We start from the raw sequence: 15,097 nt of genomic DNA on the forward strand, positions 1-15,097 counted from the left end.
ATTAGCATCTGTTGCATAAAATCCACAAATATACATCCTGCTATAGGTTCTTTGCTTGTTAATGGGGAAAAAAAAGTCTGCACTACACAATAGTTAGGGAGCTTTTTGTCTCAACTCAGCCCTTTTGAAGGAGCAGCCTAGACATGATGCTGCAATAAAACCAATAGAAAAAAAGACTTCCTGTGTCAGTAAGTCATCTGCTGGCAACATTTACTATAAGCTTCAATCAGGCAAAGCACTATTTCAAAGAACAGGTAAGGTTATCAGTTCTTAAAGTCATACTGATAAAGACAGACACATAGAGCACTGGGTTCCCAGTTTAATTAGCTCTCCAGCTGCCCCACATTCTTGCCTTAAAGTGAGAGCAGTATGTATCATTCACTGATTACAAAGAACTTATATTTAAAAAACAAAACAAAACACCAAATGAAACTAAGGATTTGAAGCAGTTAGAAACATAACTGCTTCTATGGACATGAGTGATTACCAGGTCTACTCACAGAAAAGAGGAGTGGTTAGCCTACAGCACCCCCTCCAGCCAGAACATCTCTTTATGTATGTGGTATGATTGGGGGAACAATAGTAGATGGAAACAGTACTTTTTTTTAAAGCCAAACATTTTCTTAATGTGTGTGGATCTCAGAATACAACCTCAGGTGTCATTCCTCTCAGGGCTGTCCACTATTTTAAGATACGGTCCTTCTTGTCTAGACCTCACCAAGTAAGGTAGGATAACCAGCCAAGGAGCCCATGGATCCACCTGTCTGCCTCTTCAGTGCTAGAATTGCAAACACATGCCACCGTGTGTGCGTGCATGCGTGTATGAGTGCGTGTGTGTTTTCTTCGAGGTAGGTAGGGTTCCACTATAGGCCAAGCTGGCCTGGAATTCACTATGTAGTCTCAGGTTGACCTCAAACTCACAACAATCCTCCTACCTCTGCCTCTCAAGTGCTGGGATTAAAGGCATGCACCACCATGCCTGCCCCTTTTTTTAAACCTGGGTTTTGGGACTCGAACTCAGGTCCTCATGCTTGCAGCTCCACAGCCTCCTAGAGGACATTTTTAGCTTTACTAACTACAAACTAACACTTGTAGTATTTTAGTAGACAATGCACAAACATCACTAAATGCTTGGTAGCAAACACAAAGATAATTTCTTTCCATTTCAATTTTTTTCTGGAAATTACCTGTTAGTAATTAGTAAGTTGAGTTTTGATTTCAGTTATTGGGGGGGGGATGCAGATATATAGAAAGAATGGGTGGGGCAGGGCCTCTAGCCACTGTAAACGTGTGCCACCTTGTGCATCTGGCTTTATATGGGTACTGAAGAATCGAACTGTCCGTAGGCTTTGCAGACAAGCACCTTAACAGCTGAACCATTTTTCCAGCCCTTTTGTGTTTTTTTTTTTGTTTTGTTTTTAAGACAAGGTCTCATGTATCTCAGGCTGGCCTGGAACTCCCCATGAAGCCAACCACCTTGAACTTCTGATCCTTTTGTCTCTACCTCCCAAGCCCTAGGATAATGGACTGCACTACCATGCTCAGCTCTGTGGTGCATGGGGATGGTAATCCAGGGTCTCATGCTTGCTAGACAAGAACTCTACCAACTGAATTACACCCCCAGCCATTCTTCATTCTTTTTTATTATTTTAAATATTTTATTTATTTATTTATTTGAGAGAGACAGAAAGAGGCAGAGAGAATGGGTGCATCATGGCCTCCAGCCACTGCAAACAAACTACAGATGCATGCGGCACCTTGTGCATCTGGCTTACGTGGGTACTGGAGAATCGAGCTTTGAAATGGGGTCCTTACCCTTCACTGGCAAGCACTTCATCACTAAGCCATCTCTCTCCAGCCCCTCTTCATTCTTTTAATACCTAAATAATAGCACATTTTCTTTATACTTTGCTATGGTTTGATTATGGCTTAACTGTGTCCTTCAAAAACCCATGTGATGGAGGCTTAGTTCACAGAGGAGCCTTTTTTTTTTTTTTTTTTTTTTTTTTTTTTTTTTTTTTTTTGTTTTTGAAGGTAGAGTCTTACTCTAGCCCAGGCTGACCTGGAATTCACTATGGAGTCAGAGGAGCATTTTTGATAGAAGCTTTCCTAACGAGAGACCCTTAGGTCACTGATGGGATGATCTTGGAAAGCAATTCCCATGAGACCTCAAGTTCTCACAAAAAGCAAGCCTAGCAGGGCGTGGTGGCTCACCCCTTTAATCCAGCACTCAGGAGGCAGAGATTAGAAGGATAACTGTAAGTTCAAAGCCACCCTGAAATTACATGGTAAATTCCAGGTCAGCCTGGGCTAGAGTGAGAAAAAAACAAAAAATCCTCCTATATTCTCTGCTCCTACTTTTAAGGTGTAACTGCTTGCTCCTACGTCTGCCTGAGTCATTACCATTAAAGGAGTTGGCCAGGGGGTGGGCCCTCACCAAGTCTCAACTAAGCTCTTCTGACCTTCAGCCTCCAAAAGCATGAGCTAAATGCTCTTTTTCCCCCCTTACATAGCCTGTGTTAGGTACTTTGCTATATAACCAAAAGCTGACTAAGGTAACTACTTACCAAGTGCATAAATATTTGGATTGTGTTCATTTCAGAAGAAAATGTCAGACTATCTATAAAGCAGCTGAGCCACTTTATGGGGTCCCAACATTACAATTTTTATTCCCACTTCCCAACTTTTTTTTTTTTTTCAAGGTAGGGTCTCACTTTAGCTCAGGCTGACCTGGAAGTCTCTATGTAGTCTCTGGGTAGCCTTGAACTTAATGTGATCCTCCTACCTCTGCCTCCCAAGTGCTGGTATTAAAGGCATGCGCCACCACACCCAGCTCCAACAAACTTTTATCACCTGATTCTTAGCAGTCTTGCAGGTAGGAAATGGCAGTTATAGTGTTGGTATGTATTTCTATAATGAGTAATGAAGTTGAATGTCTTTTCATGTGTTTTCCACTGGTTCTGAAGAAATGTCTGTTCCAATACTTTGCTCATTCTCATTTAGGTTTTTTTTTTTCCTTTTTGTTTTTTTGTCTCACTCTGATCCAGGCTGACCTGGAATTAACTATGTAGTCTCAGGGTGGCCTCAAACTCACGGCAATTCTTTTACCTCTACTGCTCTACTGCTGGGATTTAAAGGTGTGCGCCATCTCGCCTAGCTTCTTCTTCTTCTTTTTTTTTTTTAATTTATTTGAGAGAGAGAGAAAGAGGGAGCGAGGGGGAAAGAGAATGGGTGCTCCAGGGTATACAGTCACTGCAAACGAACGGCAGACGCATGTCCTATCTTGTGCAACTGGCTTATGTGTGTCCTGAGGAACTGAACCTGGGGTCCTTTGGGCTTTGCAAGCAAATGCCTTAGCCACTTAACCATCTCTCCAACTGACTTCTGATTTTGCTCAAATTTTTATACATGATATGAAGTGAAACATTCAACTTTAGTTTTCTCTTTTTAAAATTTATTTATTTATTTATTTATTTTGGCTTTTCAAGGTAGGGTCTAGCTATAGCCCAGGCTGACCTGGAATTTACTATGTAGTCCCAGGCTGGACTTGAAGTCACAGTGATCATCGTTCCTCTGCACCTTCACTGCTGGGATTAAAAGCATGTGCCGCTTTGTGTATCTGGTTTTATGTGGGTAGCAGGCTATTGAACTCGGGTCATAAAACTTTATGAATAGCACCTTAAATGCTGAGCCATCTCTGCAGCCAACGTAACTTTTCTTGAGCGTGACTAACCAGTTTTCCCATAACCATTTGTTGAAAAAAATTATTCTTTCATAAAGAAACAAAATATTCTTGGGGCTGGAGAGATGGCTTAGTGGTTAAGGCACTTGCCTATAAAGCCTAATAACCTGAGTTCGATTCCCCAGTACTCACATCAAGCCAGACGCACAAAGTGGCGCAGGCATCTGGAGTTCCCTTGCAGCAGCTAAAGGCTCTGGTGTGCCCAATCTCTGTCTTTCTCCTCTCTCTCTCTCCCTCTCCCTCTCTCTTTTTCTCTCTCTGCTTCAAAATAAATTTCATAAAGTTAAAATATTCTTAAGGCTAGCCACAATAATAAATATTAGCCAGGTATGTTGGCACATGCCTATAACCCACTCTAGCTGCTGATGCAAGTGATACAAAGTCTGAGGCAAGGCTACAGAGGGAAGTACCTCAAAACAAAAAAATAAACAAAAAAGTACCCTAAGTTCACCAGAAAAAAAGTAAAACAATCTAAATTTCTGAAAAAAAAATATGAGCCACAAACTTATCCTTTTATATAAATGGATTTTTCCATTCTCATGCAAATCTTTAAATAAACCTTAGAGCTCAGGAATCAAATTTCTAGTTTCACTGGCCAACATTTTTCTTTACATTCATGGAAAATGAACAATCTTTGGACACTATGAGACCCCACAAGGTTGTATGAAGTAGAAACTACATCTCAGTAGTAATTTTGTAAATATTTATACCACATGTTAATGCAAGTAGTTCAGTGATATTAAAACAAAGCCAATCCATTACATAAATGAATATTTGCAAAACTAGTTGCTAAAGCAACTGAGTAGCTGCTAGGAAGTCACAAAGTGTGCAGTTACGTGTCTGACTCTGATTCTCAGCAGCATCTGCTGGCTTTGCTAACCCGAACATGCACATATTTCTAAATATAAAAAGACCCCTCATCGTCCTAGTCATGTCCAATTCCAGGTTGCTAGACTTCTATGATGAAAAGTAAACTTGTTCTCGGCATCCTTAAATTCAATTCTGTACCGAGAGATATGTGACTAGTGTAAATGATGATTCCCCCATTGGAGAGAAAAAGGCAAATCACAGGTAACTTCATTTTATTTTGTAGGACCATCAAAAGTAGCAGAGGGATGGCTTAACAGTTAAGGCACTTGCCTGTAAAGCCAAAGGACCTAGGTTTGATTCCCCAGAACCCATGTTAGCGAGATGCACAAGGGGCGCACGTGTCTGGAGTTCATCTGCAGTGGCTGGAGGCCCTGGTGCACCCATTCTCTCCCTCCTCCCTTCTCTGTCAAATAAATAAATAATATATTTTTTAAAGTAGCAGAGGTCATAAACAATCATCACATATTTCTATTCCTCTATTCCAAAGGCCAAAGTTTCTCACAAGGAGTTTTCATAATAATCTACAAGACGACCATGTCATATTCTCCAAGCTCATCTCCACATTGAAGATATCATTTCCTGCCAGGTGTGCTGAAATATGCTTGTACTCTCTGGACTCAGAAAGCAGAGGCAAGTCAAGTGAGGTGTGTGTATATGTGTGTGTGTTTTCCAAGGCAGGGTCTCCCTCTAGCCCAGGCTAATCTGAATTCACTCTGTAGTCTCAGGCTGGCCTCAAACTCCTCCTACCTCTGCCTCCCAAGTGCCAGGATCAAAGGCATGTACCACCACGGCCGCTGGCACACACTTTTAATCCCAGGACTCAGGAAGCAGAGATAGGAGGATCACTACAAACTCAAAGCCTGGTTGGGCTACACAGCAAGACGATGCCTCAAAAGAAAGATTTTAGGGCTGGAGAAATGGCTCAAAGAGTAAGAGTGCTTGCTATACAGGCATAAGGACTTGAGGTCAATCTTCACCACCCCACAGAAAAAGCCAGGCACAGCTGCACATGCCTGTAACACCAGCACTGAGAAAGGTGGGGACAGGAGGATCACTGGGACTCCCTAGTCAGTCAGTCCAGAAAAGAAGTAGGGAGTTTCAGGTTCAATGAGTGATCTGGTCTTAAGGAAATGAAGTGGAAGAATAACAAGACACCAGACATCTTTCTATGGCCTTCAGACGTGTGCATATGGGGTGCATGCATGTGTATACACACACCACATATTATATACAGACACAATAAAATTACCAAAGACCAATTTTTAAGATTGTTTCCTTAGTTAGGAAAAAAAAAAGTTATGTCTGGAGTTCATTTGCAGTGACTAGAAGCCCTGGCACACCCATTCTCTCCCTTCCTCCCCTTCTCTCTGTCAAATAAATAAAAATAAAACATTTTTAAAATTAAAAAAAAAATACCACTCAGGAGGCAGAGGGAGGATCACTGTGAATCTGAGGCTACCCTGGGGCTACAAAGTGATTTTCAGGTCAGCCTATGCTAGAGTGAGCCCCTGCTTCAAAATACCCACTAACCCTGACAAAAGATTCATGAAGGTAAGGGGAAGATGCTTAGATAACCCAGAAGTTGTAGCACTTTGATAGCTGTAGAAAAGAGGCAAAATGGGGCTGGAGATGGCTTAGCAGTTAAGGCAATTGTCTGCAAAGCCAAAGGAACCAGGCTCAATTCCCCAGGACCCATATAAGCCACATGAACAAGGTGGCGCGTGCATCTGGAATTTGTTTGAAGCAGCTGAAGGCCCTGGGATGCCCATTCTCTCTCTATCTGCCTCTTTCTCTGAAATAAATAATAAAATAAATATTAAAAAAAATTTTTTTTTTGGTTTTTCAAGGTATGGTCTCTCTCTAGCCCAGGCTACCAGGGAATTCACTATGTAATCTCAGGGTGGCCTCAAACTCATGGCGATCCTCCTACCTCTGCCTAGCTCTATTTTTTTTTTTTAAGAGAATTGAGTCAGGCATGGTGGTACACTACTTTAATCCCAGCACTCAGGAGGCAGAGGTAGGAGGATTGCCATGAGTTCGAGGCCACCCTGAGACTACACAGCAAATTTCAGGTCAGCCGGGCTAGAGTGAGACCCTACCCAAAAAATTAAAAACAAAGAAAGGGGGGGGGGTAAACCTTTACTCCTGGAATTTGAGAGCCTGAGGTAGGAGGATTAAGAGTTTGAAGAGGAGCTAGAGATGGTTTAGCAGTTAGGATGCTTGTCTGCAAAGCCTAAGGACTCAGATTCAACTCCCCAGAACCCAGGTAAGCCAGATGCACAATGATGCATGTGCACAAGGTCACTCATGCACACTACGCCACCAGCACTTGGAGTTTGATTGTGGTGGTTAGAGGCCCTGGCATGCCCATTCTCTCTCTCTCTCTCTTTTTTTTTTTTTTTGGTATATTTTTGTTTGTTTATTTGAGAGTGACAGACAGAGAGAGAAAGAGGCAGATAGAGAGAGAGACAGAGAGAGAATGGGCGCGCCAGGGCCTATAGTCACTGCAAACGAACTCCAAATGCATGCACCCCCCTATGCATCTGGCTAACGTGACGTGGGTCCTGGAGAATCTAGCCTCTAAACCAGAGTCCTTAGGCTTCACAGGCAAGTGCTTAACTGCTAAGCCATCTCTCCAGCCCTCTCTCTTAAAAAAAAAAAGTTTGGGCTGGGCGTGGTGGCACAAGCCTCTTGAGGCCATCCTGAGACTACATAGTGAATTCTAGGTCAGCCTGGATTTGAATGAAACCCTAACTCAAAAAAAAAAAAAGCCAGGTGTGTTGGTGCACGCTTTTAATCCCAGCACTCAGGAGACAGAGGTAGAACTGCCTGAGTTCGAGGCCACCCTGAGACAACAGAGTGAATTCCAGGTCAGCCTGGGCTAGAGTGAGACACTGCCTCGAAAAACAAAACAAAACAAATAATAATAATAATAACTTTATTTTTGAAATTTCATCAATCATGCCTAGTTTTAACATAAGTTCTGATTAATTCCTAAGAAATTAAAAACATATTGATACCTGTTATAAACTGCTTAGCCATTATAACAATTGTTATTACTGGTAGTGGAAGCCACTGACATGACAAAATTCTTACCTAATCTGAGCTCTCCAAAGTTCCCACATCCTATCTTCTTGCCAACCCTGAAGTTGGGTCCCACCATGAGAACCCCAGAAGATGCTGAGGCACCAGCAGGGCGTGAACAGTGTGCATTCCTTTGTGCCATGGTTTTGGTTGTCCGTTGCCTTTCATCCTTTTCCCTATTAGAATGGTCCATGATCCTACACAAGTCTTTGTAAATTAGTAACCACAGCGTGTACCTCTCTTCGGTACAGAAGTATGTCCAACGCAACCACAATCAGAGAATGGTAAGGAGTTTTGGCACCATGTTTATGCTTCTAATGTAGCTCGAGGAGATGAAAAACCATTGGTTAGTTTTTGAAGGACATGTAGTCTGCAGGTCTCAAGCACAGGAGAACATTTTGTAACCTAGGTAAAAATCAAGAAAATATAGTTAAAAGTCAAATTTTAAAATAAATTGAAAAAGGCATTACTAATTAGAATGGATCCTATCCAATGATGAACACAGTAGATCCTCGGAGCTTCCAGAAATGCATTTTAGTTTTATGTCCTCCAACAATTTTGCCATCTGGATTAATTAATCATGTGTTAACATAAGCTCAGTAGGCTGCAAACCATGGAATCCAAGGGAAGACAAGTCTTTGACATAAAATGTTTTCTTCTAGTAATCTCCTACCTCTGCCTCCCAAATGCTGGGATTACAGGTTGGTGCCACCACATCCAGCAATAAAATATTTCTTAAAAAATATATCCAAATAAAACCTTTTCTACCAAGAATAAATAAATAAATAAAACAAATTAAAAGCAGGGAACAGTGGTGGGAGGTAGAGGTAGGAGGATCACTTTGAGTTCGAACCTAGCTTTGAACTACACTAAGAGCCAGATCATCCTGGGCTAGAGTGAAATAGTGATAACTTGGAAAAACCTAAATAAATGAATAAATGAAGAGCTCTTACTTTTAATTTGTTCAGAACTTGCCAGAAATGAGACCACTCACTCCCTCTCCCTACTCCTACTATTTACCAAGCATTGGGAAATAATCATGCCACCTACTCTTTTTTTTTTTTTTGAGACAGGGTCACACTCTAGCCCAGGTTGACCTGGCACTCATTCTGTAGTTCTAGATTGGCCTAGAACTCAGGGTGATCCTTCTACCTTTGCCCCCCAAGCTGGGATTAAAGGTGTGTGCCTCTACAACAAGCCTCTACCCTTTCTCTGAGCCTAAACTGACCTGGAACTCACTCTGTAGTCCCAGAGTAGCCTTGAGCTCTCAGCAATACTCCTATTTCTGCCTCCTGAGAGCTGGGATTAAAGATGTGCCACCATGTCAGCACATCCCTTGTGCATCTGGCTAAAGTGGGCCCTGCGGAATCAAACCTGGGTCCTTTGGCTTTGCAAGCAAATGCCTTAACCACTAAGCCATCCCTCCAGCACCAGGTAAGTATTTTTTTAAAAAAACAAACCAAAATTTACCAGGCGTGGTGGTGCATGCCTTTAATCCCAGCATTCGGGAGGCAGAGGTAGGAGAATCGCCATGAGTTCAAGACCACCCTTAGACTACGTAGTGAATTCCAGGCCAGTCTGAGCTAGAGTGATACCCTACCTCAAAAAACAAACCAAAACAGCAACAAAAACAAATAAAAATTAAATAAAGCCACAAAATTAAATGTGCGTGTATATTGTTTTTGTTGTTGTTGTTTTTTGTTGGTTTTTTTTTTTTGAGGTAAGATCTTGCTCTAACCCAGACTGACCTGGAATTCACCATATAGTCTTAGGGTGGCCTTGAATTCACAGTGATCCTCCTACCTCAGCCTCCTGAGTACTGGGATTAAAGGTGTGTGCCATCACCCATCACACCCAGCTAAACATTTTTATTTATTTGAGGTAGGGGGAGGGAATGGGAGCAACAGGACTTCCAGATGCATGCACCACCTTGTTCATGCAGCTAAAGTGGGTCCTGGGAAATCGAACCTGGGTCCTTTGGCTTTGTAGGCAAGCACCTTAAACACTAAGCCATCTCTCCAGCCCTCCCACTTTTGGGGAAGGAGAGAAAAGGGGTTCATGTAGCACAATCTGGCCTCAAAATTGCTATCTAGCAAAGAACAAGTTTGAACTCCTGATCCTCCTATCTCCAGTTCCCAAGTGCTGGGATTATAAGCATGTTGTCACTATGCCCAATTTAAACAGTTTTAACCTTCACCCCTTCCAGAGTTCTTCAGTGTCCCAAGTGAAAATGGAGCTCAACAAAAACATTTACAATAATATCATTTGATTATATCATTGATATCCATGTACTTGTGATATTATGATACATGTTTTGGGTTCTGTCCATGGTTCCTGGCTCATTACTCATAGTCTTAGTTCTTTCTAAATAACTAGAACAAGGGAGAACTGTGGCTTCAGAAAGTGGTGTCTCTATCTGACCTTGTTTAAACTCTTTCACATGGATCCTTATTTCCCCAAGGCAGACCACAGAAATTTCTCTTTTTCAGGCAAGCCATACAGATGAGAATACATTATCTTTTCCACTTTACAGCTACTGATCTATCTTGTCTGATCATAGATCCTAAGATCCTCTTCTCAACAGAAAACCAATCCCATCCAGGAAGAAAGAATACTAAGCACAAAAGCCAAGAAGAAACTAAATAGACAGATCACTTAGTCTATTAGCATTAGAACATACCCTTTTTGTACAATCCTAGTTCCATACAGTTGTTCATGCACTAGAGTCTCTATCAAAACTTCCAAGAGGATGCAAGCCTTATGTTTTGCCAGCTAGACCAAATGACAAAACGGGTGCAATAGTGGCATGTTTGTTATGGGGGAAACCAACTGCTCTCTAACTGGACTGGAGGACTGCTCCATGGAAGGTACACAAGCCTGGTACTAATCAAAAGCCTATGGTGGGGTAGGTCATGAGCCCTAGGAGTATAACACCTGCTCTTGTCTGGCTAAATGCATACATTATGTTCACCAAACTGCCCTGTAAGCACTTTATTTAATATTCATACCCACATATTAATGCTATTCTAACTTTTGGTTAGAGAAGCTTCTCTTTTCAGATGGTGGTCACCATTGGGATGACCCAAAAGGCACCATGATGCCAAGAAGTGACATAGGAGTGTTCATCACTGAAATATCTCTATCACATCTTCCAAGGCTCATGGTCCATTGCAGAAGAGGTGGCAGAAAGAGCCAAAGGAAGAGTGGTACTGTTTACAATGCAATCATTCAGAAAGAAATTGACCTTGATATCCATGACTTCACAGTGCCTAGCACTACCTTCACAAAACCCTGATAACAGGAGCAAAAAATGGTAACATTAAAGCCAGGTGTGGTGGCGCACGCCTTTAATCCCAGCACTCGGAAGGCAGAGGTAGGAGGATTGCCATGAGTTTAAGGCCACCCTGAGATGACAGAGTTAATTCCAGGTCAGCCTGGACCAGAGTGAGACCCTACCTTGAAACCCCCCCCCCAAAAAAATGGTAACATTAAAATAATAGAATATTTATTGGAGAGTGGGGGGGGAGATGACGGAGTATGAATTTTTGAAGGGGAAAGTGGGAGAGGGGAGGAAATTATCACAGATAAATACATTAAATTAAATTAAAAATAAAAATAAAGCCAGGCATGATGGCACACTCCTTTAATCCCAGCACTCGAAGGCAAAAGTAGGAAGATCGGGCTGGAGAGATGACTTAGCGGTTAAGCGCTTGCCTGTGAAGCCTAAGGACCCCGATTCGAGGCTCGGTTCCCCAGGACCCACGTTAGCCAGATGCACAAGGGGGCACACGCATCTGGAGTTTGTTTGCAGAGGCTGGAAGCCCTGGCACGCCCATTTCCTCTCTCTCCCTCTATTTGTCTTTCTCTCTGTGTCTGTTGCTCTCAAATAAATAAATGAATAAAATTTAAAAAAAAATATATTTTTAAAAAAGTAGGAAGATCACCATGATTTCAAGGCTACCCTGAGACACAGTGAATTCCAGGTCAGCCTAGGCTAGAGCAAGACCCTATCTTGTGTAACAAAAAAAAAAAAAAAAACCCAAGAGGACTGATAGCGAAAGATATTGAGGTTCCTGGTAAACTCAAACCTTATATATCCCCCTCCCCAGTTTATCCTATTTCTTATAATATTCTTTATAATAAACTGGATGTCTTTCCCTGAGTTTTGTGACCCACTCGAGATAGATAGGTGGGACATAGCCCCTGTTTATAGCCAATGGGTCAAAAGCTTACAAATGAATATAAAATGTAGGAGAGAACAGTCGTAAGAACTGTGCACGCATGCTACAGGATCTGATGCTGTCTCAAGGAAGTGAGTTGAACAGGACACCCAGGTAGTGTCTATCTTGCAAAACTGTTTGCTTGTTGGTGCAAAGAAATCTTTACATCATTATTTGGCACCTACCATGTACCAGATTATAAATGCACATACTCTAACATCCACTGTGATTATCACTCTTTAAAGTTGGGGATCCTGTCATATCTCCTGTAGTTTCTTACATAAAGTTAGTAGTTAATAGTATGCAGTAATTATAATGGTCTTGTTCAACAGAAAATAGATTTCTATGACATGACCAAATATTTACACTGAGTCACACACAGTAGAATTAACTAAGTGGCCAGGCCTGGTGGTTCACACCTTTAATCCCAGCATTTAGGAGGCCAAGGTAAAGGGATCACTATGAGTTCAAGGCCAGCCTGAGATTACATAGTGAATTCTAGGTCAGTCTGAGCTACAGTGAGACTGTACCTTGAAAAAAAAAAAAAACAACACATTAGGGCTGGAGCGATAGCTCAGTGGTTCTGGTGCTTGCCTGCAAAGCCTAACGAACTGGGTTTGATTCCCCTGTACCCATGTAAAACCAGATAAACAAACTGGTGCATGAATCTGGAGTTCATTTGCAGTGGCTAGACATTGGCATGCCATTCTCTCTCTCTCCCCTCTTCTCTTGTCTCTGCTTATAAATAACTAAATAAAACAAAAAAGATTGAGACACTTTTGGGTTGGAGAGATGGTTTAGCAGTTAAGGTGCTTGCCTGCAAAGCCTAAGGACCCAGGTTCCCCTGTAAGCCAGATGCAGAAGGTGGCACATAGGCCTGAAGGCCCTGGCATGCCCATATTCTCTCTCTCCAATAAATAATTGTTTTCTGAGGTAGGGTCTCACTCTAGCCCAGGCTGACCTAGAATTCACTATGTATACTCAGGGTGGCCTTGAACTCATGGCGATTCTCCTACCTCTGCCTCCTAAGTGCTAGGATTAAAGGTGTGTGCCACCATGCCCAGCTCAATAAATATTTTTTAAAAGACACTCTAAATACGCGCACACACACACACACACACAGCATCAGTATCTAGGCATGGTGGCACATGTGTGTAATCCTAGCACTAGAGAGGCTGAGGTAGGATAGGAGGATCTCCAAGAGTTCAAGACAAGTGTGGAAATACAGAATGAATACTACACTAATTTAGGCTAGCTTGAGACCCTGCCTTACAAACAAACAAAGCATCAAAGGCTAGAGAGGTTGCTCAGTGCTTAAGAACACTTCTTATGTGAGCACAAAGTCCCAAAGGGGGTCCTCAGATGAAGTTCAAATCTCCAGAACTCACAACAGATGGCTGGGCATAGCTGTGTGGGTCTGTAATCCCAGTCCCACAGGGGAGCAGAGACCCAAGAAATGGAGCTCACAAAAACAATGAGCTGCAGGATTAGTAAAAAACTTTGCTCAAACAAGAATAAGTAGAAAAGCATGAAGTTGGACACATGACATTCCATTATGACCCCATCTTGGGAACATACTACACTTCTCTGGCTATCTATCTCACTGTCTGTAATATAAAAAATACTTTTTTTAAAGTAAAGAATGGAAAATTCAAACAGTTTATACGTTAGGGAACTGAAATTCTTTTTTATTTTTATTTTGAGAGAGAGAGAATAGGTGCACCAGGACCTCCATCCACTGCAAACAAACTCCAGATGCATGCACCACTTTGTGTATCTGACTTATATGGGTCCTGGGCAATCATACCTGGGTCCTTTGGCTTTGTAGATGTGGTGGTTTGATTCAGGTGACCCCCATAAACTTAGGTGTTCTGAATGCTAGGGTCCCAGCTGATGGAGATTTGGGAATTAATGCCTCCTAGAAGCAGTGTATTGTTGGGGGCAGGCTTCTGGGTGTTACAGCCAGTGTCCCCTTGTCAGTGTTTGGCACACTTTCCTGTTGCTGTTGACCAATTGATGTTGGCCAGGAGGTGATGTCCACCTTCTGCTCATGCTATCATTTTCCCCTGCCATCATGGAGCTTCCTCTCAAACCTGTAAACCAAAATAAACCTTTCTTCCCTCACAAGCTGCTCTCGGTCAGGTGATTTCTGCAAGCAATGTGAACCTGATTGCAACAGCAGGCAAGCACCTTAACCACTAAAGCCATCTCTCCAGCCCTGTGACATTCTTGCATTCCTTCCTTTTTTATTTATTTGTTTGTTTGTTTTAGTTTTGCAAGGTAGGGTCTTGTTGTAGCCCAGGCTGACCTGGAATTCACTATGTAGTCTCAAGGTGGCTTCTAACTCAGTGATCCTTCTACGTCTGTCTCCTGAGTGCTAAGAGTAATGGCATGTGCCACCATGACCAGCTCTCAAAATTGCTCTTGGTTAAAAATTATTCATACGAATATGCAACTTAACTACACCTTCAGTCACTCTCTCATGTAATTGCTTCAGGATGTTGGTAAATTTCTATGGGCAACAGAACTTAAGAAACAGTTACTGTAGAATGTATCAGACTGCAGTTTTATTTTAAAACCTTATACATCTCTTTTGGGGGGGCTACCAAATGTTAGCTAAAACTATTTTATGATTAAAATCAACACAGTCCCAATATTGCAATGTGCCAATAAAATGAATTATACTGAAATTACTAACAAGTAAATTACTGTTATTTCAACATCCTTCCTCTATAGAGAAGACCAGTTTCATAAGAGGAGGAGGAGGAGGAGGAGACTAACTTAGGAGAGAGGTTCAAAGAGTAAAGAATCTAGGTAAATAGTAACACTGGATGACCATGCCTCAGCTGCTTTACGAGTCACACAGGATGACAACTACAGGACAATAACAAACCCGATGGGAGATAGGGCCTACCCCGCTAGGGCACTTTCCCCTTATCCTCATTCTTCCTGCAGAACAGCTTCAAGGAAATGTGAGGAAGAGAAGAAAAGTAAAACTGATTAGACAAAAGAACATCATGGCCTACAAAAGACCTTCCCTCATAGTCACACACAGGTGAAGGGGTATCTCCTACTGTTCTTCTGCCTCCACAACAAATAGAATCTTGAAAAAACTTGAATTTATTTTACTATGGATTTATGCCAGTTTACTTTCATAAGGGCCTTAAGTCTCTTGAATCCA

General features: G+C 42.0%; 1 protein-coding gene across 8 annotated transcripts in view; it reads right to left on the reverse strand.

Annotated features, from left to right (window-relative positions):
- The window catches only part of Csnk1g1 (casein kinase 1 gamma 1), a 129,989-nt gene that overhangs the window by 90,995 nt on the left and 23,897 nt on the right, over positions 1 to 15,097 (reverse strand). For 7 of the 8 annotated variants that reach the window (XM_004662540.3, XM_004662541.2, XM_004662537.2 and 4 more), the window contains one exon: positions 7,709 to 8,101. In XM_004662540.3, coding sequence (XP_004662597.1) covers positions 7,709 to 7,889 — 181 coding nt within the window. In that variant the 5' untranslated portion in view covers positions 7,890 to 8,101. Of the gene's footprint in view, positions 1 to 7,708; positions 8,102 to 15,097 lie in introns of those variants that run through there. The other variant, XM_045160140.1, reaches the window with a different exon arrangement.

The sequence above is a fragment of the Jaculus jaculus genome, chromosome 10 (assembly GCF_020740685.1).
Source record: "Jaculus jaculus isolate mJacJac1 chromosome 10, mJacJac1.mat.Y.cur, whole genome shotgun sequence".
Classification (NCBI taxonomy): domain Eukaryota; kingdom Metazoa; phylum Chordata; class Mammalia; order Rodentia; family Dipodidae; genus Jaculus; species Jaculus jaculus.